This window comes from Penicillium chrysogenum (assembly GCF_028827035.1).
Source record: "Penicillium chrysogenum strain IBT 35668 chromosome Unknown utg000001l_segment0_segment0, whole genome shotgun sequence".
NCBI classification, from domain to species: domain Eukaryota; kingdom Fungi; phylum Ascomycota; class Eurotiomycetes; order Eurotiales; family Aspergillaceae; genus Penicillium; species Penicillium chrysogenum.
Genome location: NW_026622749.1, coordinates 4,914,266 through 4,941,367, shown reverse-complemented (window position 1 = coordinate 4,941,367; position 27,102 = coordinate 4,914,266). Strand labels below are relative to the sequence as shown.

General features: G+C 49.2%; 11 protein-coding genes across 11 annotated transcripts; 5 read left to right on the top strand and 6 right to left on the bottom strand.

Moving 5' to 3' along the window:
- Positions 1-84: 84 nt before the first annotated feature.
- Positions 85-5,156, bottom strand: cpcC (putative protein kinase (Gcn2); the record flags this gene model as incomplete). The annotated part of the gene is made up of 7 exons (XM_056707711.1): positions 85-383; positions 448-883; positions 940-1,364; positions 1,418-2,420; positions 2,473-2,802; positions 2,855-4,918; positions 4,977-5,156. The coding sequence occupies 7 exons, from the start codon at positions 5,154-5,156 to the stop codon at positions 85-87; spliced, it is 4,737 nt and encodes a 1,578-aa protein (XP_056572013.1).
- A 519-nt stretch (positions 5,157-5,675) lies between these two features.
- On the bottom strand, positions 5,676-6,071 carry N7489_001955 (DUF4267 domain-containing protein; the record flags this gene model as incomplete). Its single annotated transcript, XM_056707710.1, has 1 exon — positions 5,676-6,071. One exon carries the CDS (start codon positions 6,069-6,071, stop codon positions 5,676-5,678), a length of 396 nt encoding a protein of 131 aa, XP_056572012.1.
- A 983-nt stretch (positions 6,072-7,054) lies between these two features.
- Positions 7,055-9,243, top strand: N7489_001954 (uncharacterized protein; the record flags this gene model as incomplete). The annotated part of the gene is made up of 2 exons (XM_056707709.1): positions 7,055-7,102; positions 7,171-9,243. The coding sequence occupies 2 exons, from the start codon at positions 7,055-7,057 to the stop codon at positions 9,241-9,243; spliced, it is 2,121 nt and encodes a 706-aa protein (XP_056572011.1).
- Positions 9,244-10,098: 855 nt separating this feature from the next.
- On the bottom strand, positions 10,099-11,833 carry N7489_001953 (damage-control phosphatase ARMT1 family protein; the record flags this gene model as incomplete). Its single annotated transcript, XM_056707708.1, has 6 exons — positions 10,099-10,329; positions 10,392-11,251; positions 11,323-11,435; positions 11,500-11,630; positions 11,694-11,764; positions 11,812-11,833. The coding sequence occupies 6 exons, from the start codon at positions 11,831-11,833 to the stop codon at positions 10,099-10,101; spliced, it is 1,428 nt and encodes a 475-aa protein (XP_056572010.1).
- Positions 11,834-12,044: 211 nt separating this feature from the next.
- ppt1 (protein serine/threonine phosphatase PPT1) lies at positions 12,045-13,782 on the bottom strand (the record flags this gene model as incomplete). The annotated part of the gene is made up of 5 exons (XM_056707707.1): positions 12,045-12,080; positions 12,142-12,872; positions 12,922-13,357; positions 13,450-13,530; positions 13,633-13,782. 5 exons carry the CDS (start codon positions 13,780-13,782, stop codon positions 12,045-12,047), a joined length of 1,434 nt encoding a protein of 477 aa, XP_056572009.1.
- A 342-nt stretch (positions 13,783-14,124) lies between these two features.
- Positions 14,125-14,736, top strand: spt4 (transcription elongation factor SPT4; the record flags this gene model as incomplete). The annotated part of the gene is made up of 4 exons (XM_056707706.1): positions 14,125-14,202; positions 14,262-14,459; positions 14,580-14,632; positions 14,703-14,736. The coding sequence occupies 4 exons, from the start codon at positions 14,125-14,127 to the stop codon at positions 14,734-14,736; spliced, it is 363 nt and encodes a 120-aa protein (XP_056572008.1).
- Positions 14,737-15,248: 512 nt separating this feature from the next.
- On the bottom strand, positions 15,249-16,907 carry gatA (4-aminobutyrate transaminase gatA; the record flags this gene model as incomplete). Its single annotated transcript, XM_056707705.1, has 4 exons — positions 15,249-15,295; positions 15,358-16,520; positions 16,572-16,607; positions 16,657-16,907. The coding sequence occupies 4 exons, from the start codon at positions 16,905-16,907 to the stop codon at positions 15,249-15,251; spliced, it is 1,497 nt and encodes a 498-aa protein (XP_056572007.1).
- Positions 16,908-18,346: 1,439 nt separating this feature from the next.
- N7489_001949 (uncharacterized protein) lies at positions 18,347-19,708 on the bottom strand (the record flags this gene model as incomplete). The annotated part of the gene is made up of 3 exons (XM_056707704.1): positions 18,347-18,760; positions 18,833-19,157; positions 19,212-19,708. 3 exons carry the CDS (start codon positions 19,706-19,708, stop codon positions 18,347-18,349), a joined length of 1,236 nt encoding a protein of 411 aa, XP_056572006.1.
- Positions 19,709-22,980: 3,272 nt separating this feature from the next.
- N7489_001948 (sugar porter family MFS transporter) lies at positions 22,981-25,307 on the top strand (the record flags this gene model as incomplete). The annotated part of the gene is made up of 8 exons (XM_056707703.1): positions 22,981-23,015; positions 23,076-23,099; positions 23,177-23,380; positions 23,480-23,659; positions 23,720-23,913; positions 23,984-24,439; positions 24,494-24,612; positions 24,639-25,307. 8 exons carry the CDS (start codon positions 22,981-22,983, stop codon positions 25,305-25,307), a joined length of 1,881 nt encoding a protein of 626 aa, XP_056572005.1.
- Positions 25,308-25,544: 237 nt separating this feature from the next.
- On the top strand, positions 25,545-26,008 carry N7489_001947 (DUF167 domain-containing protein; the record flags this gene model as incomplete). The annotated part of the gene is made up of 2 exons (XM_056707702.1): positions 25,545-25,760; positions 25,844-26,008. 2 exons carry the CDS (start codon positions 25,545-25,547, stop codon positions 26,006-26,008), a joined length of 381 nt encoding a protein of 126 aa, XP_056572004.1.
- Positions 26,009-26,174: 166 nt separating this feature from the next.
- On the top strand, positions 26,175-26,741 carry N7489_001946 (uncharacterized protein; the record flags this gene model as incomplete). The annotated part of the gene is made up of 2 exons (XM_056707701.1): positions 26,175-26,320; positions 26,402-26,741. 2 exons carry the CDS (start codon positions 26,175-26,177, stop codon positions 26,739-26,741), a joined length of 486 nt encoding a protein of 161 aa, XP_056572003.1.
- Positions 26,742-27,102: the final 361 nt, after the last annotated feature.

Sequence of the window (27,102 nt, the reverse complement as noted above, 5' to 3'; positions counted from 1 at the left end):
ATTGACCCGAGACTTATGCTTAACTTAACTTCACTTCGTCACTCTTCTCCCCATGAGATCAATCAGTCGTAAATTCATTTCTCGCTAGGGTCCCAGGTCATAGTACACGCAGGAGCCTGTACGGTAATTGTAGATGAAAGCATTCGTGTAGCTTTCTGTGTTATCACTTGTGCGATTCTCCACGGCCAAGTCCATGAGTAACTCGTGCACTTGACTGAGATACTTTCGCTCTGTCAGCGGTGCGTTCTGGATCACGCTGCGCCAACTCTCTGTGTCGGACAGACGTGTGCCTCGAATGGCATCGAGAACTTCGTCGCGGGTGTCGATGGCGGCGACCGGGCCATTGCGGGCGTTTTCGGCTACTTCCCGAGAGGAAAGTAGGGCTATAAAACGCCTCAGTTAGTATATTAAACTGAAATTGAGGATGGATTCCAAACATGGACATACCTGACTCAACAATGTTCCTTCGGTTCGTCTTCTTGCTTCTATGCTGGGGGATGAGGATGCGCACATCATTTGCCCGCTCATGGAATCCGAGAGCCTCCTGTTGGCTCATTTGACGAGATTGGCGGGGGTCAACAGTTCCCTCGCGATGACGCGCCTGTACTTCTGATCGAAGCCACATCACAAGTTCAGCGGTGCGGATGTCGAATTCTTCCTTGCGCATCAGGTTCCGAACTTTGAATCCACGCTCCTTGCTGTCTTGCTTGGCGATCACAATGCACCGGTGATTGGAGTCTTTGTATTTCGCTAGAAGCTCTTCAAGGGACGAGGCATCCACTGCAAGCTCTGCACTTATGTTGTTTGACCAGAGTTCTTCGATGAGTTTTACTCCTGTTGTGCGGAGGACGGTTGGGTCAAAGCTGGCAACAAGTACGTCACACTTCGTTGAAGATTAGCAAAAACTCATCAAACGAGGGGAAATGGGAGTTTACTTACCCGACGGGTCGCCCAGTACAAATCCGCACTTGTCTCGGGATCTTTCGACGGAGCCTTGGCCTTCAGGTAATCGATCATCGATGACCGTAGTCGATCGGAGCCGAGGTTGAAACCCACAGCATGCGCTTGTGGTCGATTCGATAGGACGTTGGGTGAGAATTCTTGAATCAACTGATCATATCTGCCACCTGCAGCAAACACATCGCGTCGTCTGCTATCAAAAATACACTGGAACAGAATGCTACCGCGGTAGAACTTGTCATGAACACTGCTGAGTGGGTTGATATAGATTTTTCGTTTCACGCCGAAACTCTGCAAATAGGTCATGAGCACGTTCAAGCGAGCGAATATTGGTGGAATTCGCTCTGCGTATTCAGTTCCTTCCATTATGTTCTGCAGCCTGCGCTGTGTCTCTTTCAGCGAGTCTGTATCATTCATTAGCATATTGGCCCCGATCTGAGAAAGTAAGTTTGAGTACCTCTGAAATCGAAACGGGCAAGGTCATCCAACGAAGTTGAAGCGACACCAATTGCCGGGGCCCGAAGTTCACTTCGAATCTTTTGCATGGTGTACTTTCCGACATTCAGCTTACTCAGAACTTCCTTCGCCTTTGGAATCTGGGTAGACGTGATGCGACAGAATTCCATGATAAGTTGGAGCAGATCGGAGTGGTTGACAAGGAAGCACATCGGAGTAGACCGCAAAGGTGGGAATTCCTCGATGATTTCATCCAGAACCTTGATCACTTCTGCCTCTTTTAAGGCTAGATCCAGGGTGTTGTGGGACACAATATCAAAGTCAACTTCGCGGTGAGTTCGTGGTTCGCTGCCATGGACTGAATCTCTGTATACTGTGCCGAATGCAAATGTCTTCTCCAGTGAATGGTCTTGTCTTGGAATTGCTCGTGCGTTTGGAAGTGTAAGATCATATGGCAGCTGCAGAAGATTGCCGGATGCATCCAGCACACGTACTGCCCCGTTGTTGTAATGCTGGGATCGGGGGAATAGCATTTGCCTTGTTGACTCAACAGCACCATGTCTTCGAAATATCGAGGTTAGCTTCTTCTTGACCAGGCCCTGGACAAGCAGCTCGTTGGCAGCGGGTACCGCATGTGAGTCTATGTCCCAAGCAATATCTTCGAATTTCTTAGGCGACTGGGAAAAGATGGCTGATAGAATCTTTTTGTAGTCGGGTGAATTTGGATCCGAGAGCAGATGTACAATAGCCCGCCTGAACGTCTCTTCCTCGACCTGAAGAGGTATCTTTCCACTGGACAAAAGGTCGGAGGCTGTTGGGCGTTCGCTCGGGGTATGGCTCAGAAGGGATTCAATGATCTGTCCTTGGAGCAACTTATCAGATTGCTGGAAAGTTGGCGGAAGAGTGTGGTCCTTCTCTCGGATTTCTCGAAGAGTTTGATCTCGTTCCATGCCAGTTGGTAATGGATGGCACATCTCGAAGAAAATAACACCGAGCGAAAACATCTAGAGTGCGTGAGCATATATGTGTGGCACCAATTCTATATCCACTACTCACATCGACCTTCTCATTGTAGTGCCCCGAGACAACTGACTTCATCTCGGGCGCCACATAGTAGGTTGTACCCAAACTGCGAGTAAAATCCCCTTCGAAGTCGGCGGCTGCGGACGAACGAACGGCAGTAGTGAATTGACCACTTGTTGCAAGACCGAAGTCACCAATGCGAGGATTATTTGCAACGTCAATGAAAATGTTGTCAGGTTTCAAGTCACGGTGTATGATGCCGTGGCTATGGATGTGGCTCAAGCCATCGAGAATCTGTCGGAAGAGACGCCATGAACGTTCGGTATCATCGCACAAATCATCCCTTATGAGATCGCGCAACGTCTTGAGCAATGTCAGTCTAGAACAACGAGCAGGGCGATGCTAAAACACTTACATGCTTCTCACAGTACTCCATCTGGATGTAGAGGGTAGTTAAAATGGGCCTGCCATTAGAGCCAGATCTCGCTCGGCTGAACTCAGCTTCCTCCACACTTCCGGAATCAAGACCAGTACCATTTACTCCGTTCCTCTCTGGAGTCTCTGGGTGAGCAGGGTCGGATAACGTTCCTTCGTTTTCATCATCGCTGTCTGATGCGGCGAACTCTATTTTCGGATACCCACTAGAGCTGATGAAATCAAGGCCTCCTGTACTGAATCCATGGTGATCCTGGCTAGCAAACGGGTCACCTTCGGTGGAGGACATAGCCTCTTCCTCAATGTGATTGAAGTCCTCTTCAAGCCAAGCAGTGTAGTATCGGACAACATAGGAATGGTTCAGCCGCGATAACAACATGGTTTCGGAAAGCGTGTCTTTCAACGCTGCGGCCGATGTCTGGGAGATCTTCTTCACTGCATATAACCGACCATCAAGCTTGTTCCGGGCTTTGACTACCTGTCCAAATCCACCACGGCCTAGCTGACCTGCCTCGTCAAAGTCTTGGTGATATCGCGAGAAAGCCGGCATGGCTCCAAAGGAGTCGAGGCGTGGCCGCCTCTGCAAAGACATAGATCCCGACGCTCTTTCTCGCATCTTTAACGGCGCATCCACCCGGAAGAATTCAGATGGCTGGAGTTGGAAAGCAGTCGGACGTTTTCTGGGATCTGGGCGGAAGAATTCACAAAGCAAGTCTTGCAGGGGCGGCGAGAGCCCCATAGACACCATCAACTGATTGGCGGAGGTGTACCTGAGGAGAACATCCTTTCCAAAGCCCATCTGAAGCAGAACAATTCCGAGATCCCAGACGTCGGTCTTCATGGAGGGAGGAGAACTGTCCTGTGTCAGCTCTGGGGGTAGCCAAAGTGGCGACTTTGACGCCGCAAAAGAGGGCTTTGCACAAGGAGCGTCGGGCAAAGCTTCTTCGACATTAGACTGCAGCTTAACGATAGTTTCACCAGAAGGAGTCCTGAACAAAAAGACACGACCACAATGAATGTCCCCATGCACAAAACCGCTGCGGTGGTAGAACTCCAGAGCCTCGAGTAACTGAATGATCCAGCCGCGAAGCATATCAACAGCTACGGTGCCCACGATATCCAGGAGCTCGGAGAGGGAACCCTTATTTGCATACTCAAAAAGCGTGAGGACGGTCCAGGAATTATCGGGTTGATCCAAGCGGCCAATTGGGCGATTGATTTTAAACCCCACGAATTCAACAAGACTGGGGTGTCGCAATCGCTTGATTCCCTCTAACTTATCCTCACTGGTGCGCATCTGCTCACGGAATGTCAATCCCTCAGAATTATTCTCGCTGAGGCAAAGCTCCTTCAAAACAAGCAGCGGCACATGGCATCGGTTCTCGGACACAACAGGCCTGACGGTGAAGGTCTTTTTGCACTGTTTGCTTTGCAGCAGTGTCTTGCCGTGAACGGCGCGGAAGACCAGCGGCTGCTCATCGGTGTCATTGACGGCCAACGGAGGATCGAAGCAGATGGCACCGGGTGTATTTTCCACAAGGTCATCGACATAACTCAAATCCGCGCCGCCAGTTCGGCTCTTTCGTCTCAAAATGCGGGCCTTGTTCCGCTGCCGCATCTTGTCTTCAAGCATTTCTTGTAATGCGCGTTCCTCCTCCGCAGCTGCAGCCTTTTGTTTCCTAAGTTCCTCTTGTTTTTCAAGGTCTGCGCGTTGAAGAGCAGCCGCCTCTTGCTCCATACGCTCCTCTTCGAGGCTGGGCAGGTCTTTGTCCTGTGCCTGTGCCTGAGCAACATCCTCCAGAACATCTTGAATGGAGACCGCCAGCTCGTATATCATCTCACTCCCGAGCAGAGATTTTGGCTTGTTACGCAGAATGTCTTGTATTCGGGAACGCGCGCCATCGCGAAAGCCATCGAGGTTTCCCGGTGAGAGGTTGGGGATTGTTTTAGGATATGTAGCTGGCAGTTCAACCAGCAAAATGAGGAGTACGCCTGGATTTGAGGAGGCTCGCAAATGAAGCTTGAATGTCACGTCGGAGGATTGCTAGAGTGTATGAGTTAGTGACCATGAGGGGCTCGAACGGCTCGAAGAGTGCACCCACCTGCCAGGCCGACCGCCTATTTTCTACTTCTTCAAAGTCATCGCCATAGATTGAACGCAGAGCTTCCACCTCTGTCTGGTGGATTTCTCGGTAATTGGTGGTAAATATGGGGGACGTCACGGAGGAATCGGAGGTTTGGTTTTTCTGGCGGGAGGGTTTCTTCCTCTGTTTGGGAGACATCGCGGGGCGTGGCGAAAGCTCGCCCTACATGCGACCCTGGGCGTCGTACGACATGGGGGCTGGTGATAAAAGATGAAAGGGTTATGGGAGGTGGAAAGAAATTGGGCAGTCTTTTTTTCCCTTCCCCTCTGAGGCGAGAATAAACAGGCGGTCAGATCATACGCCCTTCCATTTAAAGAGTGGGGATGCCCAGTATAAATGACGTCCCCGTTGGTCTAACTGTGGATTTATAGATTTACTGCTTATATTGTACTTGAAGTTAATTGTATTTCGTGATTCTTGCGTGTTTTGTTTACTTCGAAGTTGGTCGAGATATCCCATTTGCCTATTGACTGGAGATTGAGTGTATCATCATGGTCAAGCCAAAGAACCATTGTCCCTGCCCAATAGTGGACCCAAATATCATGAGGTGGTGATGTGCTGAGCTGGCATATACCGAGAAGGGTGGCAATCATTGTCACCGCAATAGTCGATCATTTCTACTCCGTAGTGGTGTTGGCTTTGTTCCAGCTGTGACGGTCACACACGATCGAGGACACCGAGCAACAAGCTGCCAGCCACAGCAATCATTGGTGCGTATCCCCAGTGATTCCAATGTCCTTGGCCATGGGTCCAACAAACAGACCCATCTGCAAATGCAACGCTGCTAGCGGCAATTAAGATCCAGCCTAGGGTTGAGCGGGTGCCGAAATACGAAGCTGCATATATGGCCGCCCCCATGAAGATGTCCCGGACTCCGTAGATTGCCATTAGACTGTCAACCATCTGCTTGTCCAGTACAGAGGTAGGTGGCTGGAACTCGAAGAAAGTGAGAGCATGGTCTGGACGTAGGATAGCGTTGATACCGAATCCGACAAACGTGGTTGCAATGGCGGTGGCAGCCAAGCGGAGAACAACCGAATGGGAAAGAGGCATCTCTCTGTGCCAAGCCAGTCTTTATGTTTGATGTTTTGCGTAGTATCTGTAGTGGCTTGAAATTTTCAGGGATTTAAGCGCTTGTAAGGGACAACAGTGTAGAATTCGAAGTCATGGGAAAGATAAGAATCTAGGGAGTTCTTATACACTAGAAGAAAAGCATATTTGTAAGGAGTCAGTAGGAGTGAGAACCCGAGCACGAAGGATTGTAGGCTGCAATGCTGTAGGCTCCAGGGCTGATTGTACTAGTACGGCCGTAGCCATATCGTAATTCCCTGTTTAAACTTTGACCGCCTTCCGCACCGCTTCCTATTCCAGTCCCTACGGAGTACAACTTGGATATCGTATCTTTATAGAAGTTATATATAGAAAAGTCCATATAACTATATGTAGATATCTGAAAAGACTACCTAAGGACCTCGGGTGACTACGTACTATATAACTAACAGGCCACTAAAAAGATACAATATATAGTTATAAAAACCTAAGAAGGCCACCAGACTACGACCATATAAGTGGCCCACTGTTCTTGTCTACAATATCTCAATTCCTACAATATCAATTTCTACATATAGTCAATAAAATACAAATGCTGATTTTATGAAATGTTCTGCTGGCAAGGATACGATACGGCGCACTGCCGGCTATACACCGTAACCCCAGAGTCCTTCGTACACGCACGTGTGTATTCCGTACACACACACCTGATCTGGGGAAATCAACAAGGCCTTATGGCAACCAAGTCCAATACTTTTCAAGCGAACCTGCCAAAAAAAGGAAACAGAAAAGAAAGTAAAAGAAACAATATCCCAATTTTAAAACGTCCAAGGAAGCGCCAAGTGTAAACAAAAGCCAGGTGAAGCGGAACGCGAGCTTATCGATAAAGTGATCGGCACTTCTGCTTTTTCCGCCCGGACCATAAACATTGGACTTTCAACTTGGTCACAAGGATTTCGAGATCTCTTCCAACCCTGGCAGTCAAAATGCTGGACTGGATCAAGGGGAACGAGCAAACCGCGCAGGCTACAGGTGTGCTGATTACTTTGACCTTTGAAGCTATCCCTCTAACGTGTTGCTACAGATGACTCCAAGCTGCTAGAACCCCCCTGAGACTCCAGGTCATGTCTTTGCGATTCGTGCTTTCAAGAGCGCTCTGTTTGGTACTCCAGGAGCAGAGGAAGATGAAAATAACGCGTCCCAAAATCAATCCGATCACCAACGAAGCAAAAGCGACACGATAAACCTAGCGCCAACAGAGATCAAGACCGACACGAAACCAGCCGACGCGACTTACAACCCAACGGGATCCCCCACGAAAAGCATACTTGTCACACCCGGAACTGCGTTGCGTCGTAAGACCGTATCTTTTGGCGAAAGTGTCATCGACAATGAGGGGAAACGCCCTGGCTCGGCCAGTAAGCCAGCCAAGACTCCACCAAATCCTTCCGGGACCCTCAGTACTCAGTGGATGTCCGGATCATCAGATGGAAGTGGCAAGCCGAGGAGCAAACTCACCCAGACACTCATGAATGCACGCGATAATGCGTCCAAGAACTCCGATCCGGCCGGGTCTGATGAGAGCACAGGAGAAGCGAAATCAGCCATAATCTCCGGGTCGAAGGATACCCTCGACAATGAAGACGTTACTACCAATCTGGAGGACCCCCACTCAGAGTCAGGCAAGTACTGGAAAACCGAATTCGACAATTACCGTGTGAGAACCAATCGAGAGATCAAGAAATTGATCCAGTACCGGTCGATTGCCAAATCCTACGCTCGCAAGAAGGATACAGAAGCTATGCGGCTGGCCGACAAGCTGAAGGAAGAAGAAGAAAAGGTCGCCGAGATGGAAAGGCAGGTGTCACGGCTTGCTTCTTCCATGGTCGGGGAGGGGTCGACAGGCGATAAGGAGCACTTGGTTCAGGGTTTGACCAAACAAACCGCTCTTGCATTACAATACAAACAGCAGGTTACCTCGCTGCGCAACGCCTTGGAACGACACGATGTCGTGAGCGATGCGGCAAATATCACACAAAAGAAGGAAGAGCTGCCTTCGAACACCCCAACGGACGAGCTTCGCAGAACACAGCAAGAATTGGAACGAGCTAATGCCAAGATTGAGGAGATGAAAAACCAACAGTCCGAACTGAATTCCCTCCAGGACCTCGTGCAGAGCTCAGAAAAGAAAGCCCAAGCACTCGAGAAAGAGAACAACACTCTGAAACAAACGCTGGCCCGAGTGAAGCAGGAAATGTCCCGATATGAAGGTCGGCGAAAGGACAAAGAAACAAGACTGAAGCAGAGAGAGGCCAGACTGGAGCAGCGGATCCAAGAATACAGGGAAAAACTCAAAACGGTCACTCAAGAGCACCGTGCCTCGGAGGAGAATTTGAGAAATAGTTCTGATGCAGAGCGCCGCCACATGCAGAAACAGATAGACCTTCTAAAGCTGCGACTTGGCTCTACTGAACGCTTCCCGGCACTACCTTCCACAGAGCGGCAATTTCTCAGTCCTCGCAAAGACCACACAGGCGTGCAGGTGTTTGACTTTGCTAGTCAGGATCCTGAGAAACCTGAAGAAGAAGCCAGCGAAGACATCGACCTTCCCCCAAGCCCGAGTCCACGCTCGAAAGTACGCGATTCGCGGCCTGCTTTACGCAGTGCCACAATGGGTACACCTGGTACGAGGCCGAATGCCCGACATATGGCTGCAGATGACGACGAGGTCACGCATTATCTGAACGAAATTCTACTGAAGCCGCGACATGAATCCCACAAGACTGCGTTGGATGAAATTCCTCCCTCCTCGCCTCCCGATATCTCAGCCCTGAAGTCGTTGAATCGCACGTTCTCAAGACGTAGACTCGGTGAAGGCCAGCGGTCACATCGGAATTTGATCATCCCCGCTGACGATGACACTCGGCTCAGCAACCGACAGACACAACGTGAACGAACTCACATCAAATCCACCCTTGGTTCAATGTCAGGCCTACCGTCTCGCAGCCGGTATTCAGGGTACACCGTTTCAGCGGGCGAACGCGTCGGCAAGCGGTATGGGTTGACTGATATCCAGCGTGAAGCTCTCTCCCCTGAACGAATTGCCGCTGCCAAGTCACGACTCAGGCAGAAGGACAGTCGTAAAATCAAAGCACTTGGAAAAGAGAATGCTTGAGGTTTCTTGCCACATATTGTTTGGGTTCGCGTTTTTCTGATTTGCAAATAAGGAGTGACTTTTAAAGCATGATGGGATGGTGTTCAGGTTGATAAGCGTTATTCCTTTTTCATCACCTTCCAAGGTTCTTTCTATCTACGTTTTCAGCGAAAAACAATTGTTGAATTCTTCTCGATCAGTAACTCTCTTCTAGTCTCTCGATCACCGCTCGTTTCCAAACTCCCCATGCAGTACCTGATAAAACCAGACCACCTTGATTCCCTGGGTGTCAGCGACGATCCTTTGGCCTATGAACAATCTATATAATTGATGTGTCAAGTATTTGTAAGGAACGGGGAATTCCCCAGTGTTATTATACATCATATAGTCGATTTCTATCTCCAAGGTTGCTCAACTCAAGTTGAAGAGAGATCTATAGTTATATGTACTACGATAATCCTAAATCCGGACACACTATGACATACATACGTATTTAGCTACCCAACCTTCGTCCTTCGGGAGATATCGACGTCAATAACCTATCGCAACGCAAGGAAGTGTGCCAGTCACAGAATAGGGAATGGGTCATAGGCGAGCACGCATGGTCCTGCATCTAGCACGAGCAACCAATGACTGGGGCAGTGGTATCTCTTATGGCAAGCTCTTCACTTGTCTCATAGAGAGATTGGCACATAGATATTGTATCATATCACACCTTTATTCACGATCTAGATCAGGTATTAACTCGTCTACTTCCAGCTGTGATCTTTTACTACCCTAGTTCATCTACAAAGGTTCCATATTGGCATATTCACCCAGTGTGCAACGGACTTCAACGTCTGCCGTATAACACGGGCGGTTGTGCCTAGTGCGCTCTCAGGCCTTGCCGTCAGAAAGCGAGACGACGGCCCATTTCCCACTCCAAGCCCACTTACGAGACTCAGAGCCGCCGCCTCCGGGCAATGCGCGGAGCTTCTCATCCTCGCCAGCGGGAAGACCGACAACGGGGTCAGCCTTGCAAGTACGGAAGGCTAGAACACGGATCCCGGACTTGGGGCCAAGCGGGCCGATAGCTTCTGTGAAAAGAGTGGTGGGATCCCATTGGGCCTGGATATTGTTAGCAAGAAACCCAAAGTAAAAGAACGAAAAGCAAAGAAGCCCGGACTTACATCATTGACCAACTTCCGGTAGTTCAGGTCGCCCTTGAACAAAACAAGCTCGCTCTCCTTCAAATCTTCGAAGAGCTCCGGTGCCACGGATGGCATGCGCCAGTAACCGCCCTGGGTGGTCCAGAAAGGGTGCGGGCGCAGGATCAGTTTACCATCCTGGTGGAACTGGCTCCACTGCTCAAAGAGGAATTGCACGTTGGAAACCTCCTTCTCGGAAAGAGGGGGGAATGTCTTGCCCGAGTCATCTGCTGCTGTGTAAAAGGCCTGCGGGTCGATCATGCTGTTGAGGAGATCGGAGAAATCCTTCGGCGTGACATCTGACACGAACCACGGCATGCGCTTGGGGTGAAGCACGACACTGGTCGCCAACCCGGCGGACAGCAAATATCCAGCGAGAATTAAGTCAACGAATAGTTCAAATCCGGAGTTGTCTAGGACGATATCCACGCGGCGCTCACCGTCCTTCTTCTCTCTCCGGGCCCTTTGCATTGCCTCGAAAGCCGCATCGAGGTCGTTGACAATGATGTTCTTCTGCGATGCTTTGCGCGCCTCGGAGCCCTGTAGTTTCTGGATATCCTCGTAGGTGAGAGAGGTTAGGAGTGACAGATCGGTGGCATTACCCCACAAGCAGATCTCGCACATCTCAGAGAAGAGAAGCTTCTCTGCCTGCTCGATTTCCTCCGGCGACTTGTTTTCCCTTGCTTTTCCCGACTCCGCTTCCATCGCTAATTCACGGTACCTCGCGGCGAGTTCTAGTACGGCGGGACGGGACGACTTGAATGTATCCATCTTCTGGCGGGCAAATACATCATAGCCCTTCCAATGCTTGGACAATGTGAAGAGGGCTTCCATGCGGCGGTCTATGATAGTCGTCTGGTTAGTACTGTCGTAGCTTGTCCGATTTCCAGTTGGACGGGGACCTTGAGCTTACAGAGGTAACACTCTGAATAAAGCCAGGCGACATCGTGCCAGTGGGGGTTTCCGCGCTTCTCCAGCTCCTCGTTGTACGAGGCGATATCTGGGTGTCCATCATCATCCAGGGGACTAGCCGCAAGTTCATATTAGATAAGGCTCTTGTGGTTTTGGCATAGACGGCGAAAGGACTCACGTCAGTTGTCGGTCATGCTGGAGCTCGTACTTCAACTTGGCCAAGTTGGCAATAATGCTCTTGCCTTCATTTGCCTTCTCATCATCATTGACACCTAATACAGTGCGGTGAAGGTCATCAATAGCGCCAGTCTAGAATGGTCACAATATTCAGCAATTGATACTCCGACTATCGATTGTCTGCCGCAAGCTCACAATGATGACAGGCCAGCGGTCTTTGGCCGAGACCGAGGCGAAGCTCGACTTGTCGGAGGTGAGGTATTGGGCTGTCCAGGTTAGTCTTTTATATTTTAGGACGACCAAGAATACTCACGGGTCTTAGGATCGAATTCCATGGCTACTCTGCAAGATGTATCTCGACCGAGGGCAAAAAGAAGTCAAAGTGGCAGAATCGAGGGGACGAACGCGGGGCAAAAGCGGTGTGAAGTACATAGTTCGCGACGTCAGAGCTACTCGGAATACATCATTCATGCACATAAATACATTGGAACATCAATTCTAGGTAGATATTTTGGGCAACGCCGCGCTTGAAAATCAAATATGCCATCACATCCCCGAAAGAATAGAGTTATTCGCGTACGCCTGGGACAGTTAGCTAGGGAACTTGATTACGTAGATGGTTAAAGGTCATAGGTAATCTTACCATCGGCTTGATATCGGGGTGCGGTACTGCCTCGAATACTTCATATGCAAGCTTGAGTTCAGGGCCGATGTTGATGTAAGCACCCTTATTTTCAGTCGCATCGCAATACTTGGGAGCAGAAAAGACAGTGATGCAACGACCATCGTGTTCAACCTCGTAACCGCCCATCCGCACCTCGTGGGAGCGAATGATAGCCTCCAGGCCGTTGTTTTCACAGAAGCGCTTAGTGACATCAGGGCCAAATTGGAGACCGACACCACGCTTGCTGGGGCCGCGGCCAGCCTCGGTCTGCGGGTCTGTCCAGAGCATCTCCATCATCAGGCCCGCTTGGCCAGGCTGCCGTTGGTTGTGGCGGTTGAGCTTGCGGATATCATCTAACTTGATCTTGTCGTCGGAGAAGAGACCACCGTGCAGGACAAGGTACTTGTCGCCAATCAAGGTGGCCAGGGGCAGAGCCGAGAAGGACTCGGAGAACACCTTGAAGACCCGCTCGTTATATTTAGCCTTGCACTCGCCTTCGAAGCCGTAGACCTTATTCATATCATCCGTCTCGTGGTTTCCACGGTTAAGGAAAAGACCGTTGGGACGCAACCACTTGTATGCATAGAGCAGCAGTGCGATTTCGCAGGACCAGGAGCCACGGTCAACGAAGTCACCGTTGAAGAGGTAAGCATGGGTTTCGGAGGGGGCACCGTTTCGTCGGAAAATCTCGAGCAAATCAAAGTATTGGCCTGTTCAGTCAGCAACTGCCCAACTCACCGAACAAAAGACAATACGTACCGTGCGTATCACCGCAGACTGTCAGCTTCTTTCCCGATTCCACGCCGATTTCGACCATGGTAGGCTCGTTGTATACAAGATCCTTAACAGCCTTGATGATTTGGAAGACATATTTGCGGTGGATCTTCTTTCCGTTCTTAAAGCGCTCAATCATATCATCGATGAACTCCTGCGACATTTCCTCGCCAAGGCGCACACCATCATAACCGTCCTCGACATTGATAGCATCGATGTCCAAATCCGCAAAAGCAGAAGGCGGGTCCGAGATCTCGATGGCCCGCTCAAAATCTTTGCGGCGCACGAGCTTCTCACACTCGGCAGCCTTCAGCTTGGCATTATGGTTGGCCGGTTCGCGTCTAACCACAGCCTTAAAGTCCTTCAAGGCCTCCTTGTAGCTTAGAATGGCAGTATTCGCGAGGGCACGTCTCCAGTAGGCCTGTGATGGATATGGACTTAGCACACATCTCCACTAATCCTCAATTTGCAGGCACAAGTTGTCTCTCTTGCCGGCTAATAATACCGACTAACCTTCACATAGTTGGGATCCAATTCAATTGCCTTGGTGGCATCCGCAATAGCAAAGCCGAACGCTTCAAGCTTAATTTGAGCCTGTGACACCAAGCGAAAAAAAAAAGACTGTTAGCTATGCTGATCCTAGCAAACATTCACGCGACTCTTGGAATGTGCCACTTATGATCGTCGGGAACACACCTGGGCCCTGTTGCAGAAGAAGGATGGATCCTTGTCAAATTTGGCAATAGCCTGGGTATAAAAGTCGACTGCGACGGGCCAGTCGTGCTGAGCAAAGGCCTGGTTTCCCTGCACTTTGAGCGCAGTGGCCACTTCCTGATCGGTAGCCATTTAGGCGGAGAGAAAATGCGAGGGGCACGAGACAGCGATTATCGGTGCGAAACAAGGGCACGGAGGAAAACGTGACTATTATACGAGCCGGAAGACAGAGACACAGTCAAATAAAAAGAATAAAACTCCTCTAAATCCACTATAGACCAAGAGCGAAGAAAGAAAAAGACCAAAGTTGTGATTCCCAGAGAAAAAAAAAAGGGAGAGGGAAGAGAGTCTTGTTCCTGCTTCTCCCATGTTCTTTTTCCCCGATCGCAACGGGTCTTGGCATCCATCCAGACTTGACGCTTAACTCCCATCCATAGCTTCCTTTCTCTCTTCACATCCTCATACTTCCTCCAAATGTCTTTCTACGCCCCTCCAAATCAGCAGCGCACTCTGCGCGCCTGTATGGTCTGCTCCGTCGTCCAAATTCACAATGTAAGAGCTACTTCCCGTCTTCGTTCCGCGGGCGCCTCTAACGATTCCGATTATTCCAGAAATTCATGCGTGAAGGCTGCCCAAATTGCGAGAGCACTCTCCAACTCCGTGGAAACAATGATGCTATTCAAGAATGCACGTCACAGGTCTTCGAGGGCTTGATTGCTGTTCGGGATCCTGCTGCGAGCTGGGTCGCTCGTTGGCAACGGTTGGATAACTATGTGCCGGGCACGTATGCGACCAAGGTTACAGGGACAGTAAGTGCACACTTGGATGCCTTATTACTGGAGATATGGGACCCTTTTTTTTCAATTCCCTAGGTCCCTTATTCCTCTGATGAAACACAGGATAGCTAATTGTGTCTTTTGCATTAACAGCTTCCGGAGTACATTATCAACAGTCTGGAAGATTCCGGCATCAAATATGTCCCGTACGTGTTACTCGAATCCATTCCACTATTTCCGAGATGTCCCCGCTACCATACTAACGGTTCGTTCCAGACGAGACGGAAGCACTGGCGAGGAAGATGCATAAAGCACCTACACCTTGAGTCTTTAGCGCTACACGAAATACACGAACCCACCCTCGCCGATACAATCTTGGTTCTGGATACCCCTACCGCGCACACACCATTGATTCAATTGAGACATGCAATATGAGAGTGGTTTCGACAATTTTGCTGGTCGTTCGGAGTTTCGGATGGGAAGCATTACCTACCTTCATATTTATTGGACCACAGGGGCATACACAACAGATTTGGATTAGTTCTTAGGAGTTTATAGTTGCACTTTCTTCATAAAAAACGGCTTGCAGAGTATGCGTCCCTACTCCGGCCCCGATGATTCGGTGTGAGTGATAACTCAATTGTGGACACAATGTCCAGGAATATATATGGCATTTCTGTAGTGACATGAAGTCGTAGCAGCGGAGGGAGAAAGGTGAACCCTCCAGAAGAAAGAAAAAAGAGAATAAAAGAGGAAAACAACGCTCATTAAGCCAATTGAAAACGCCCGGGCACTTTTTGAAGGTCATTGCCGGCATTTTGTTTAGAGGTTCTGGACAATCTGCTCGATCCTCTCGAGGAGGATGTCGGCTGTAGGAGAAAATACATTAGTATATGGCTTTTGGGCATGGGGAGAGAGAAGGTTAACATACCGTGGTGCTTCTGGAAGATCAGCATAGGGCGCAGACGGATGGCAGAGGGTCCGCTACCACCGATGTTGACACCGAAGGATTTGGCCTTAGCGATGAACTGGTCACGCTTGGGTGTGTCCCAGGCGATGAAGGTACCTTGGTTCTTACCGCGGAGGTTCTGGAAGTGCTGGGGGTACTTCTCGGCGAGACGGGCGAGACCACCATAAAGGTAGTCACCGGTGGTGCGGGTGTTCTCAACGAGGCCGAGACGCTCGATTTCCTCGAAGATTCCGCGGAAGATCAGGGCACGGGCTGGGTCTCCCATCCAGGTGTTGAACTGGCGGTAGGGCTTGTTGGGGCGAAGAGCGGGGTTGCCGAAGTAGTAACCGGCAGTCTGGGCCTTCTTAGAGAAGGTGACCATGTCTGGGGGAGAGGACAGGTTCCAGTGATCGTGAGCCCAGAACTTACCGGTGGCACCGACACCGGTCTGCACCTCGTCGACGATGAAGAGGACGTTAGTGCGCTTGGTGATGTCACGGAGACCTTGGAAGAAGGCGGGCGAGGCGTGGTTGTCACCACCCTCGGACTGGATGGGCTCGACCATCACGGCAGCGACGGGGTTGTGGAACTCCTTGATGAGACGCTCAACCTCAGCCAAGCAGCGCTGCTCCTCGGCGGCGTTTTCCTGGACGTGGTCCTCCAGCGGGTACTTCAACTGGGGGAAAGAGGCCTGGGGCCAGTCAAAGGCGGGGATATCCAGCTTGTGGATGGCCTTGCTGCGGGTGGTGGACAGGGAGCCGAAGAGACGGCCGTGGAAAGCAGACTTGAAGGAGAGAATGGACAGCTGGGGCGAACCGGGACTCTGGTTGTTCATGGTGGAGAGCAGCTCCTCCTCGGTGAACTCGGCTCCGGGCCCACCGCGCTGCATCTGGCGGTAGTACATGAAGGCCGCCTTGTAGGCAGTCTCGTTGGCATCAGAGCCAGCCATGGCCGTGAAAACCTGGTTCAGACCCTTGGGGGCAGCACGGAGAACGCCAGTCTTGAGAACATGAGCCCAATCGGAGGAGGGGAAGTTACCCAGGGCCGGGCGGTTAATCAGGGCGGATACCATCTCGGACGAGGCGGCAATCTTCTGGAGGTGGGGGTTGTTGTATCCAACTGGAATGGAGGCGATCTGAGCATACCTACTGGGGTCAGCTTCTCTGTTTCCAATTGACTCAAGGCTGGTGACTTACACATCAAGGAGCTTGTTTCCATCAAGATCAGCGATGCTAGAGGCGCGGTCAGTTGAGACTTGATGGTGGGTTGGGTCTGCCATACTAGTTTCCAACAGACTGGTGGAAGTCAGTCAACATGTTCAAGCTGCGAACATCGAAGACCTCGTCGAGCTCGGCGGCGGCGGCCTGGTTCTTAGGCCCGGGCATTGTCCCCGAGACAGAAGGTGCGGTGGGCTCATTGGGGAAGTAAGGCTTCTCCGCTGCGCGGAGACCCGCAGTGGTAGAGAGAGAGCGAACTGCCGGGAGGCGAGCTGCGCAGCGCAGCCGTGTGCTGGCGCGGAAGACCGAGGACATTGTGATTTTGATATGAAGTGGGGGCCGGGATGAGTGATGCGGGGAGGGAATAGCAGTCTAATGAGCTAACCGATGCAGGAGAAAGGATTCCTCGTCGATCAATATAGTCGGAAGAAAGTAACAGATGTAGGACAGATGAAATATAATGGAACACAGACAGGCGCAGCGGCGGCTTTATACCAAGTGCAGTTGGACTATGTTATCGGTCTTATCCTGGAGCTCCATAGCTTCTCCCCGCGTATGCAGCTTTTGTGTCGGTGATATTGACCAATCGGGGGCTGTTCTCGACAGCGAAACGCCGAGCATCCGATGGGGTATCTGGACGAATTGAGAAAGTCTACGCTGGTGGATTCTTGGTCAAATTGATATGGTAAGAGTTTCCATTTGAACGTCCCGGCGCGGTCATTGTATTTATTTCAATTGGGGTCGAGTCACGCGCAAATGACCAAAAAGCGCAAGTCAGGGTCGTTTGTTGTAGATCCATCTGCGATAAGCTAGTTTGAGTCTTGGCGTTTCTTATCTACAGTCCCCTGTGTATGATGTCTTTGACTATGTCGAGGTCCAGAGGTCAATGGGTTTTCACCGCAATTTGTAGTACATCCATAAATGCAGGTATATGTACACGGAGTACTTAATACATTATTTTTTTATTTGGTAATATTTTGGCTCCATCGATTATAAAGGTTTTGTTCTGCAATAGAGCTTGCTGTGGGATTTAATATATATCGATAGACGATCCCAATCACTAGTTACGCAATATAAAGTTACCTTCGCATATTTTATCAAGACAACACAGAGAACATAATATAATGTGATCAACTAATAATCAGAACTATGTTATTTATGTTGGTCTGGACTGAATAGTCCGTGACCTGACCTCGACTCGCCTAAAGTATTTTTCGCTATTAGTACACTATGTCCCATAATCAACCAATCAACTGGGCTTGTGGTTTAGTGGTATAATACTCCCTTAGCATGGGAGTGGTCCGGGGTTCGATTCCCCGCGAGTCCAGATCTTTTTGTCTCCCTATAAATACATGTGTATCGAGTGCAATTTTCCTTTTTTTTTTTTTTGAGTATCACAGACGGGGTTACTGCTCTTGTTGCGTCATGCGCCCGGCAGTTAAGACGCCTCGCTGAGTACATGTAACTTTTTTTTTCCCTTTCGTAAACCTGACCGGGAAATTGGTCTTAGGATATTTCATAAATTCTAAAATTTTCAGTTTTCATCAAACCCATATTGAAATTATTGGGTTTAGTTATGTCCATCTGTTAAAGAAGTGGTCATTTGAGTATGTAGTGACGGTCTCAAGATTAGATGTACAAGCTGTATCGTTGTTTGGGTTTACTTCAAGCACAATAAAAGCATCCTGGATAAAGTGACATAAATGTTCGTACATAAAAAAAGAAGAGAATAAGTATGTACTAAAACAGTGCGGTTAATGCAGCCTTCGATCATCTGAAGGAGAATGCGTGTCGCTCGGCCCAGACGCACAGGAGTCAGCACTCGTTGGAGAGGTATAAACTATGCTCTTCTTTGTCTCAATGCTGCCCTCGGGGGTGACAGGACGGCTATGATTGTCGGACGTGATATCGTAACCGTGGCCCATCTTGTCATGGTTCGCGAGTCGTGACTCAGTCCAGCTTTCCATCTCGACAGTGCGCATAATTTCAAACCGATCGCTGTTATAACTGGGCTGGTGCAAATCATCGGCAACGAGACGGGATGTCCGAGAGCGGCCGGTTGAATACCAGATCTTGTGGGAGCGAGTCCGTTGGTTGTAGGAGGAGGTGATGTTGCGGGTCGAGCTGAGGAGTCGGGGAAGGAAGGCTGCAATGAGGGGGGCGGAGCGCTGGGGCGGAAGAGCAGATCTGTCGAGTATTAGTATTTAATATCTCCAAGAGCGAGACTGTTGGCCTCTTACCAGTCCCAGGCTGATTTCCACAGCGGCAGCCACCAGCACCGGCCATCCGAGCCAGGTCGCGTCATAGCCGGTCACCATACTCTTCCATACATACACGGTTCGCACAGAGCCGGCTACGTTAACCACCACGCCGAGGGCGAAGATGGAGATAACGGCGAGTCGTTGACGAGCGGGGAGTTTCAGACTCCAGATCAATGGCATTGGTAAAGTTGTGACCAGTAAATCGGTGAAGATGTTGATGACACTTGCGGAGAAAACAATCGCGCCATCGTTCATGCAGTGGTATGACTCGGTAGGGTTGATTTGCCAGTACGCACGGACAGGCCTATAGGAAACATTAGCAACGGCCCACCATTATGACACAAGACGACACACTCACGAGCACTGAAAGATGCTGATAATAGTGAATAGAAAACTAGAAAGCCCAACAAAAACCATGGACAGAATAAACGCCCAGTTATATAGCACAAAGCTGCCCTTCCCGATGAGTCGTCGACAGAACCACAGCAGAGATATCTTGGTGAAGCAAGACGACAAGGAGAACATTATTTGGAAGCAGAGGTTCAGCTTTTGGACAGTGACGAGTCGAAGCAATTCAATATCCCAGACATGGCGGTTCATGCCCCAATGTTCCGTAGCGATTGAGGTGACGACCGCCATTGCGATAGCGAAGATCAGACCGATGACAATTAAGACATCATCGATACCGGCGCTGCATGTGACCCTGAGCCTGGTGTACAGACGGAGGGAGACGACTATGAGGGCCAAGGAGAAACAGACGATATTCACGATGAGAACGCCGTGCCCGCGCGTGGGAGGGTCGATATAGTTTGGGGTTGGCCATGAGTTCACGATGGCTGCTGGGGGGAGTTTCATAATCGTATCTGCGCAAGGAAGAAAAATGATATGGGGGTATCGAAGTACAAAAAAAAAAGAGTAAGTAACTGCCTAGGCAGGTACCATCGCCATAATCCAAGCTAGCGGAAAAGTCGAATCGAAGATCAAGAAATGAAGAGAGTCAAGAGAGGAAACTCATATGGGTATGTATTGCGTAGATCAGGAAAGAGAAATAAAATATACACCCCACTAGGGACATGGGGGGCAGATATAATAGGAATTGCCGGGACGTATTCTTCTCCCAATACCGAACTGTAGGCTTGATCGAGGAATATTGGAATTTTCCGGAGAAAACCACAACATGATTCGTGATAGAGTTTAGTGCCTCAAGAACAGATCCATATAGGAACCTTGGAAGGGCCTCGTCATGAAGATGAGCCCTAAATACAAAATCCGCTTATATCAAAAATGGTAAAACCGCCGAAGGTTGCGGAGTGGAATGGACAATGATAGGCATTTAGAGCCCCATAGTTCTATCTCCGGCCCCACTCGTGGTGCCTTTGGATCTGGGACCTGAGGCTTTTAAGAGGTTAAGTATGTACCTAGGTATGTTGTATGCGAGAGTTCTCCGGCTCGCTTCAGGCAGGATCAAATGAAACTGAGAAGAAAGTCAAAAAGCATTGACCCCGCGTTTACCCTACCGAGGCCAGGTGAGCCGAGGCTTTTGAATTGATTTGACTCCAAGAATTGTACTCATGGATGTGATAAGTAATTATAGTGAAAAAAACGAAGGATTAATAGTACTTAGGTATACGAAAATGTAGTTACTCTTTGCACATACAACATACGGAGTACAAAATACAATATACTCCGTAGCTCCGTAGTTCATCTGTGCGGGGCTCAGTGTTTGGATTCCCGTTCTCCACTTGGCTTTCGCACCATCCATGGATGACTGCAATATCATCTAACTCTGACTCGAAATAAGTACGAGCATTTTAATATAAAATAATCCCTGGCACATGTAAAACAATGGGCCGACACTAAAGGAGCGGAAAATGTGCTCGGCAGAAATCGCCTTCCGCTAATTTCCCGGCTATTTGCCTTTTTTAGAGTACCCAAAATCGAGACTCCGGAATTTCATCCTATATAATGTGGTCGCCACCCAAAAATTGAGACCAAAATGGTAACTGAGAGTATAAAGTTGGACATGATCTTCAGTGCTTGTGGAGCACACGTCTACGTAGGCTAACAGATAGTTAATTCCAGAATTCCATTTCACGCATACTTAAAATATCTTATCCCCAGGCAAGTCTTTAGGAATGCTTTAATTTGATGGCACTTCAAATTGTAGACCTGGCATGCTCTGGTCTCAAATTTTTTCTCTCATTGATTGTGTTCAAAAATGAAGCCCGTCAATGCCAAGCGAAAGTTCTGGAGCCCTGGAGCAGTGAGTGGATTAGCCCTGGAGCTCATATAGTTACCCACCTGGGTAGTTCAACTTTGTCCTGTAACAAGCTTTCGCGATAGCAAATCTTAATTGACCGTTACTTTGATAGAACTTTCCAATAATTACCTAGGTAGTGTCTCAATTGGACTCGCTCTACCTAGGTAGGCAGTCCTGAAAGTTTATCGATAATTTGTAATCCTGAGTCTTTTAGACTGTACACCTCGATTCGAGGAGTCTCCAGGAATATCGGAGGAAAATAGAAAGGCTCAATATCAGGTTATTAAGTGTACATGTTAAAGTCCTGGTGAATGCGAACAGCAATTTTAGCAACTTGCATACATGCTAGATACCAAGGAAAATAATATTACAGTTGGAGTTGGAGCGCTTTCGATGGTGCTCCCATATTGACATAATCATACCTTTTGAAGGTGAGGTGATTTCTCGTCAGTCGAGCACCCTCCCACTCCGTGCGAGGAATAAAGAAACATTGTAGACGAGGAGGGCGGACAATCTCTAAATTTAAAGATCAACCCCGAGATAAATGAACAGTTATAGATAAAGAGCGAGAAGTAAGAAACAACAGACAGCTGAATACCTACGTATGTGCGAAGACGGAGCATCTACTCTATCTATACCCATGTACCGAGGGTGAAAATTTCATATGCAAGACTGGGATGCAGAAAGAGCGATTGGATGCTCCAAACATGTCTTTTATCTCAACGATGTATACATTTTATCGCTTTTTGCACCGCCGCTTGATATCTTCGATTGTCTATAATAGACTCTAGTAAAAGCCCCCTGGACAGAAACCAAACGCGCACACCAAACGAGAGTTTAGAAGGATTGACAGGCAGTACCTGGTATAAGTCTAGAGCAACAAGTGTAGTAACTGCCGTGGAACAGTTCACCACAGCCTTGGGTCCAATTCATGGCGTAGCACAACGCGCTGCTGTTTTAGTATGCCATTTGAGATAAGGTGCATAGACTTGTATTTGTCTAGGTATTAAAAAGCGGCTGAATATGCATGCTGATCAGCCCATTATTGGACAAATACATGTCAAGAGCAACATGCATTTTCCTAGCCAACCATGTACTCCGCAGGACCCTGAACCCTTGACGATACTGTTAACACCCAAAGGTTGTAACAGTATACCTTTTAGCTTAAAAGACACGCACTAAAAGGCTCACATGGTATCCCTGAAATTGCTTGGTCTCTTGCCTACGGGAATGCTTTTATACCATGCTTCTCTAAATGGTGCAATGTATTCACCTTCCAGAAGTCTTTTGTGTTTCTTTGCTGACTGTATAAACTGAAACCCTTCGACCCAAAGCCATCGATTGGGCTCGCATCCGAAAGCTTCATACTCAAAGCTGTCTTCAGCTAAGCTTTGTTCTTCTGCCCAGTGGCGCTATTTCGAGAGCGGCCTGCATAAAACCCATCTCAGACAATAATCCGAGTATGCCAGTGGTAGTTAGGAGCTGGGCGTTGGGGACGACTGTCAGATTCTTATATATGTAGCACCTACATGCTCACACAAGGGCCGATATACCTAGGTAGCTACCAATAAGTTGAGGCTTTTTGATTGTCTGACAAATCCCTCCAATCTTTTACTAGGTAGCGTAGGTAAAAGCACATGGGTGCATACATAATCCCAAATACTTCCCTGTTTGATCTAGACTGCCATCTGAATTGTCCTTGACCTCTTTCCGTTTGCTCTTCATCCATCGTAGTTTTCTCTCCACTTTCTCACCCTTTGAGCCAGATTCAGAGCTTCATCGCATTTCATCGAATTACGCAATAAGAATCGACCCCAGTCTCTCTGCTTCGCTTTTCCTCATTGACAGAAAGCTGTCAGGCACTAAAATGCCTAATCCAACTGGAAATGACGCGGTTGGGGGGTATGTAACTTCACAATGACCACACTCTATCCGAAGCTACGATACTGACCCATCAACTAGAATGACCAAGAATGTCACCGGGGAGTAAGTAACGTAGCACGAATCTGTGCTAGCTGAAGTGACTCTTGTCTTTGACTTCAGGCCAAACTGACATGGAATAGGATCAAAAACCCCCTTGCCGGAATTCCCCACGATCAGCTTATGGCGAATGTGACTGCTTATGCTACCGAATATGATCTTGAGAGTATCTTGCCGGTCTTGAAGAAAGGTGCTCTGGTAGCTCAGTCTCCAGCGGGAATTGAAGACCTTTCCGAACTCAACGATGACGACCGCCGTATCCTTTACGCGGAGCACACTCGGCGCTGGTAACACCCATTTGCATTGTACTACACCATCGTTCTGAACTCAATCTCGGCAGCTATTCAAGGCTGGGATCAGACTGGTCAGGAACATACTCCATACAGGCGTACAGACCTGTCTCAACTAATACTTCTTATAGGTTCAAACGGTGCTAACCTGACGTTTGACGTCCAGTTCGGTATCCCGAATAACTCCCCTCAATGTCCTGACCCGGAGACCTGCAAGCGTAACCAGTGGATCGTTGGTTTTATCAATGCGTCCCCATACATCACGATCTGTCTGTTGTGAGTAATATACTTGTTCTACATTCGAGCAATCTTCTAATGTATTATGTCACTCTACAGTGTTGCTTGGCTCTCTGACCCCCTGAATCATATCCTCGGCCGTCGTGGTACAATTTTCCTGGCCGCGGTCTTCAGTCTCCTAGCTCCCCTGGGCTCCGGATTCACTCAGAATTGGGGCCAGCTCGTTGCCTGCCGGGTTCTTCTCGGACTTGGCATGGGTCTCAAGGAAGTTACTGTTCCTGTTTACTCAGCTGGTAGGTGCTTCTGATCTATACATCCCAGGGAGCCATGAGTAACGTACTAAAACTAAACTACATTCAATAGAAAACGCACCAACTAACATTCGTGGCGGCCTGGTTATGTCATGGCAGCTTTGGACGGCCTTTGGTATCTTCCTCGGAACGTGCGCGAACCTCATTGTGGCCAACACTGGCGATATTGCTTGGCGACTACAGCTAGGCTCTGCATTTATTCCAGCTGTGCCATTGCTCATTGGTATTTGGTTTTGCCCCGAGTCTCCACGGTGGCTGATGACCAAGAAAAACCACAAGAAAGCCTTTGCATCTCTTCTCAGACTGCGAAATAGCCCTCTACAGGCCGCTCGAGATTTGTATCGGATTCACGCCCAGCTGGAGATGGAGAAGCAGTTGATTGCCGAGTCCGGATTCTCCAAGAGCGACAACATGTTCGTTCGTTTTGTGGAATTGTTCACGGTGCCCCGTCTGCGTCGTGCCGTCCAAGCCTCTGGCATTGTGATGATCGCCCAGCAGATGTGTGGAAGTAAGTAAAAATTCGACACAGGGGAAGAACTGGACTAATCTATCCGCTTTCTAGTCAATATCATCTCGTTCTACTCCTCAACTATCTTCCAACTTGCTGGTGCTTCCAACATCGAAGCACTTCTTGCATCATTCGGGTTCGGCCTTATCAATTTCGCATTTGCCTGGCCCGCCGTTTGGACGATCGATACATTTGGCAGACGAGGATTGTCGCATTTGCCTGGCCCGCCGTTTGGACGATCGATACATTTGGCAGACGAGGATTGCTACTTTTCACCTTCCCACAAATGTGCTGGACACTCCTCGCAGCTGGGTTCTGTTTCTGGATTCCCACAAGCAGCAACGCGCACATTGGAATGATTGCATTCTTCGTCTACCTCTTTGACGCTTTCTATTCTCCTGGAGAGGGCCCTGTTCCTTTCACCTACTCTGCCGAGGTGTTTCCGTTGTCTCACCGTGAAGTTGGAATGGCCTGGGCAGTTGCAACCAATAACTTCTGGGCTTCTGTTCTCTCGCTGACGTTTCCATGGATGCTGCGAGCATTTAGTCCGCAGGGTGCCTTTGGATTCTATGCCGGCTTGAATCTCGTTGCATTTGCTTTGATATTCTTCTTTATGCCAGAAACCATGCAGCGCTCTCTTGAAGAACTGGACTATGTGTTTGGCGTTCCGACCCGAACTCATGCCAAATACCAACTTACCCAGGTTCTACCATGGTGGATTAAAAAGTATGTCCTGATGCGCAAGGATGCGGTCTGCCCCGAGCTTTACCAGGTCACCGAGGTTTATTCCGCAGCCCCCGAGACCGTTGCTGTTCCACAGAAGCATATGAAGGCCGACGAGAATGAACGTCACGCCGAATATGCTTGATCGCAGCTCAAGATGCAAGTCATGATCTGAGATCAAATCATTCCTGATTTTCCCGTTCTTGTACTCCGTATGCATATGGGATTTTACCTTCCGTGGGTTTCAGCGAGGTTCGCCCATTTAGGGTATGACTTGCCTCGGCCACTTTATCGATTCAATTGCTTTTAGTTCTCAATCAATTTTTCTCATCTTTATTCCACATCCCCCTTCTACGTAGTATTGGCTTGGTCGCAACTAGAAATGTCCTGCCCGTATTCTTTCCTCCGCCTCGTCGCAAGCAAAACCCCGTGTTCTCGCAAATTGTTCAACCTCTACATCCCTTGTTACGTGAAGCCAAACTCCTCTGCTCGCCGTACAGGTATTATGAACGTGGGCGCTGATAATGTCGAGATTTCCGTGGCTGCTGTTCCACGCGACGGGGCGGCTAACATTGCAGTGTCGCATATCTTTGCAGAGGTGGGAATTACCCTTGATGTGTTTCCTTTCTTCCCGTCTTGTCTATGGAATAAGGTCACAAATTCCCATTGACTATTTGTTAGATCTTCAAAGTTCCGAAATCAAGCGTCGAAGTTATTCGTGGCGCGAAATCACGAGAGAAGACGTTGTGTGTTGCCGACCTGGCGATCGGAGACGACGGCGAACAAGCATACTTGCAGCGTGCGACACAGAAATTAAAGGCCGCTGTCAAGATACGAAACTCCTAACAAGGACCTCGAACTGGATATTGTTAATTCCCGCTGGCCCATATTTTAACACAACTCGACTGTTTGATCCCGTGACGCAAAGACCCATCACTGTTTTTTTCTTTTGGCGGAGCTCCCAGCGAACATACAACGTCCGACCACCCGAACAGTCCGAAAAGCCAGCAGTATGACACAGGGTACACACTGCGACATGGAAATTGACACGAATGTCCCTTCAACGGAAACTGTGAAGCGCAAAGCGCCAGAGCCCAAGCCAAAGACTCTCCATTTTACGTCGCGGAATCCACCCTGGACGTACCTCAAGCTCAAGCTGTAAGCTACCCATCGGCTTTCTTCATTTTGACTCTAGGTTTGAACTCCCTGCCGGGAATCAAGCTAATCATGAAATATTAGTGTTCCTCAACCAGGAAGTGCACCACAGCCCCTCGACCCCCTCTCCGCACGAACCTACCTCTCCTCCGCATTGTCGCAATTCCTCGGCTTGACAGGAACAGCCATCCCGATGGACATCCTGAAGATCGAAAATGGTCCTTCCGCAACCACGAAACACGATATTGTGTGGCTTCGAGTTCCTCGCGAGGATGCCTCGGCCGTCGTGAGCGCAGTGAGCTCATGGATTGGCGGCGGAAATAATTCTGCTGGCTCTGCGGATGTTGCATGGAGGGTTTGCGCCAAGGGAAACTTCCTAGGCGCCCTGATTGCGGGCTCTGGGGCCGATTTGTTCGTCCCCTAGGGCTTGTGGGTTGTACTCCTGCTTCAAAGCGAGTACTACGGAAATGATTTTGAACTATGGCTAGTCTATATTTTGACTCTTTGTCAAATGGTTGACATCTGACTGTGTTAGAGCCCATGCGACTTTGGGACTAGTGGCATGGTAGAGGTGTAGCTGCACCGCTGCTGCATTTACCCCCACGATACATGCGACAACGATGCCAGCTCCAAATGGAACTGGATTGCCTCCGTCCGATACGGTGAGCCTGGCCGCAATCGAGTGCTTGATACTGAGCTTGTGTCATCCAAGGCCCCCTAGGATGGAATAAGACCCATGACATTAGTCTACATCAGCGGCTGAAGATATGTAGCACTTTTGGCAA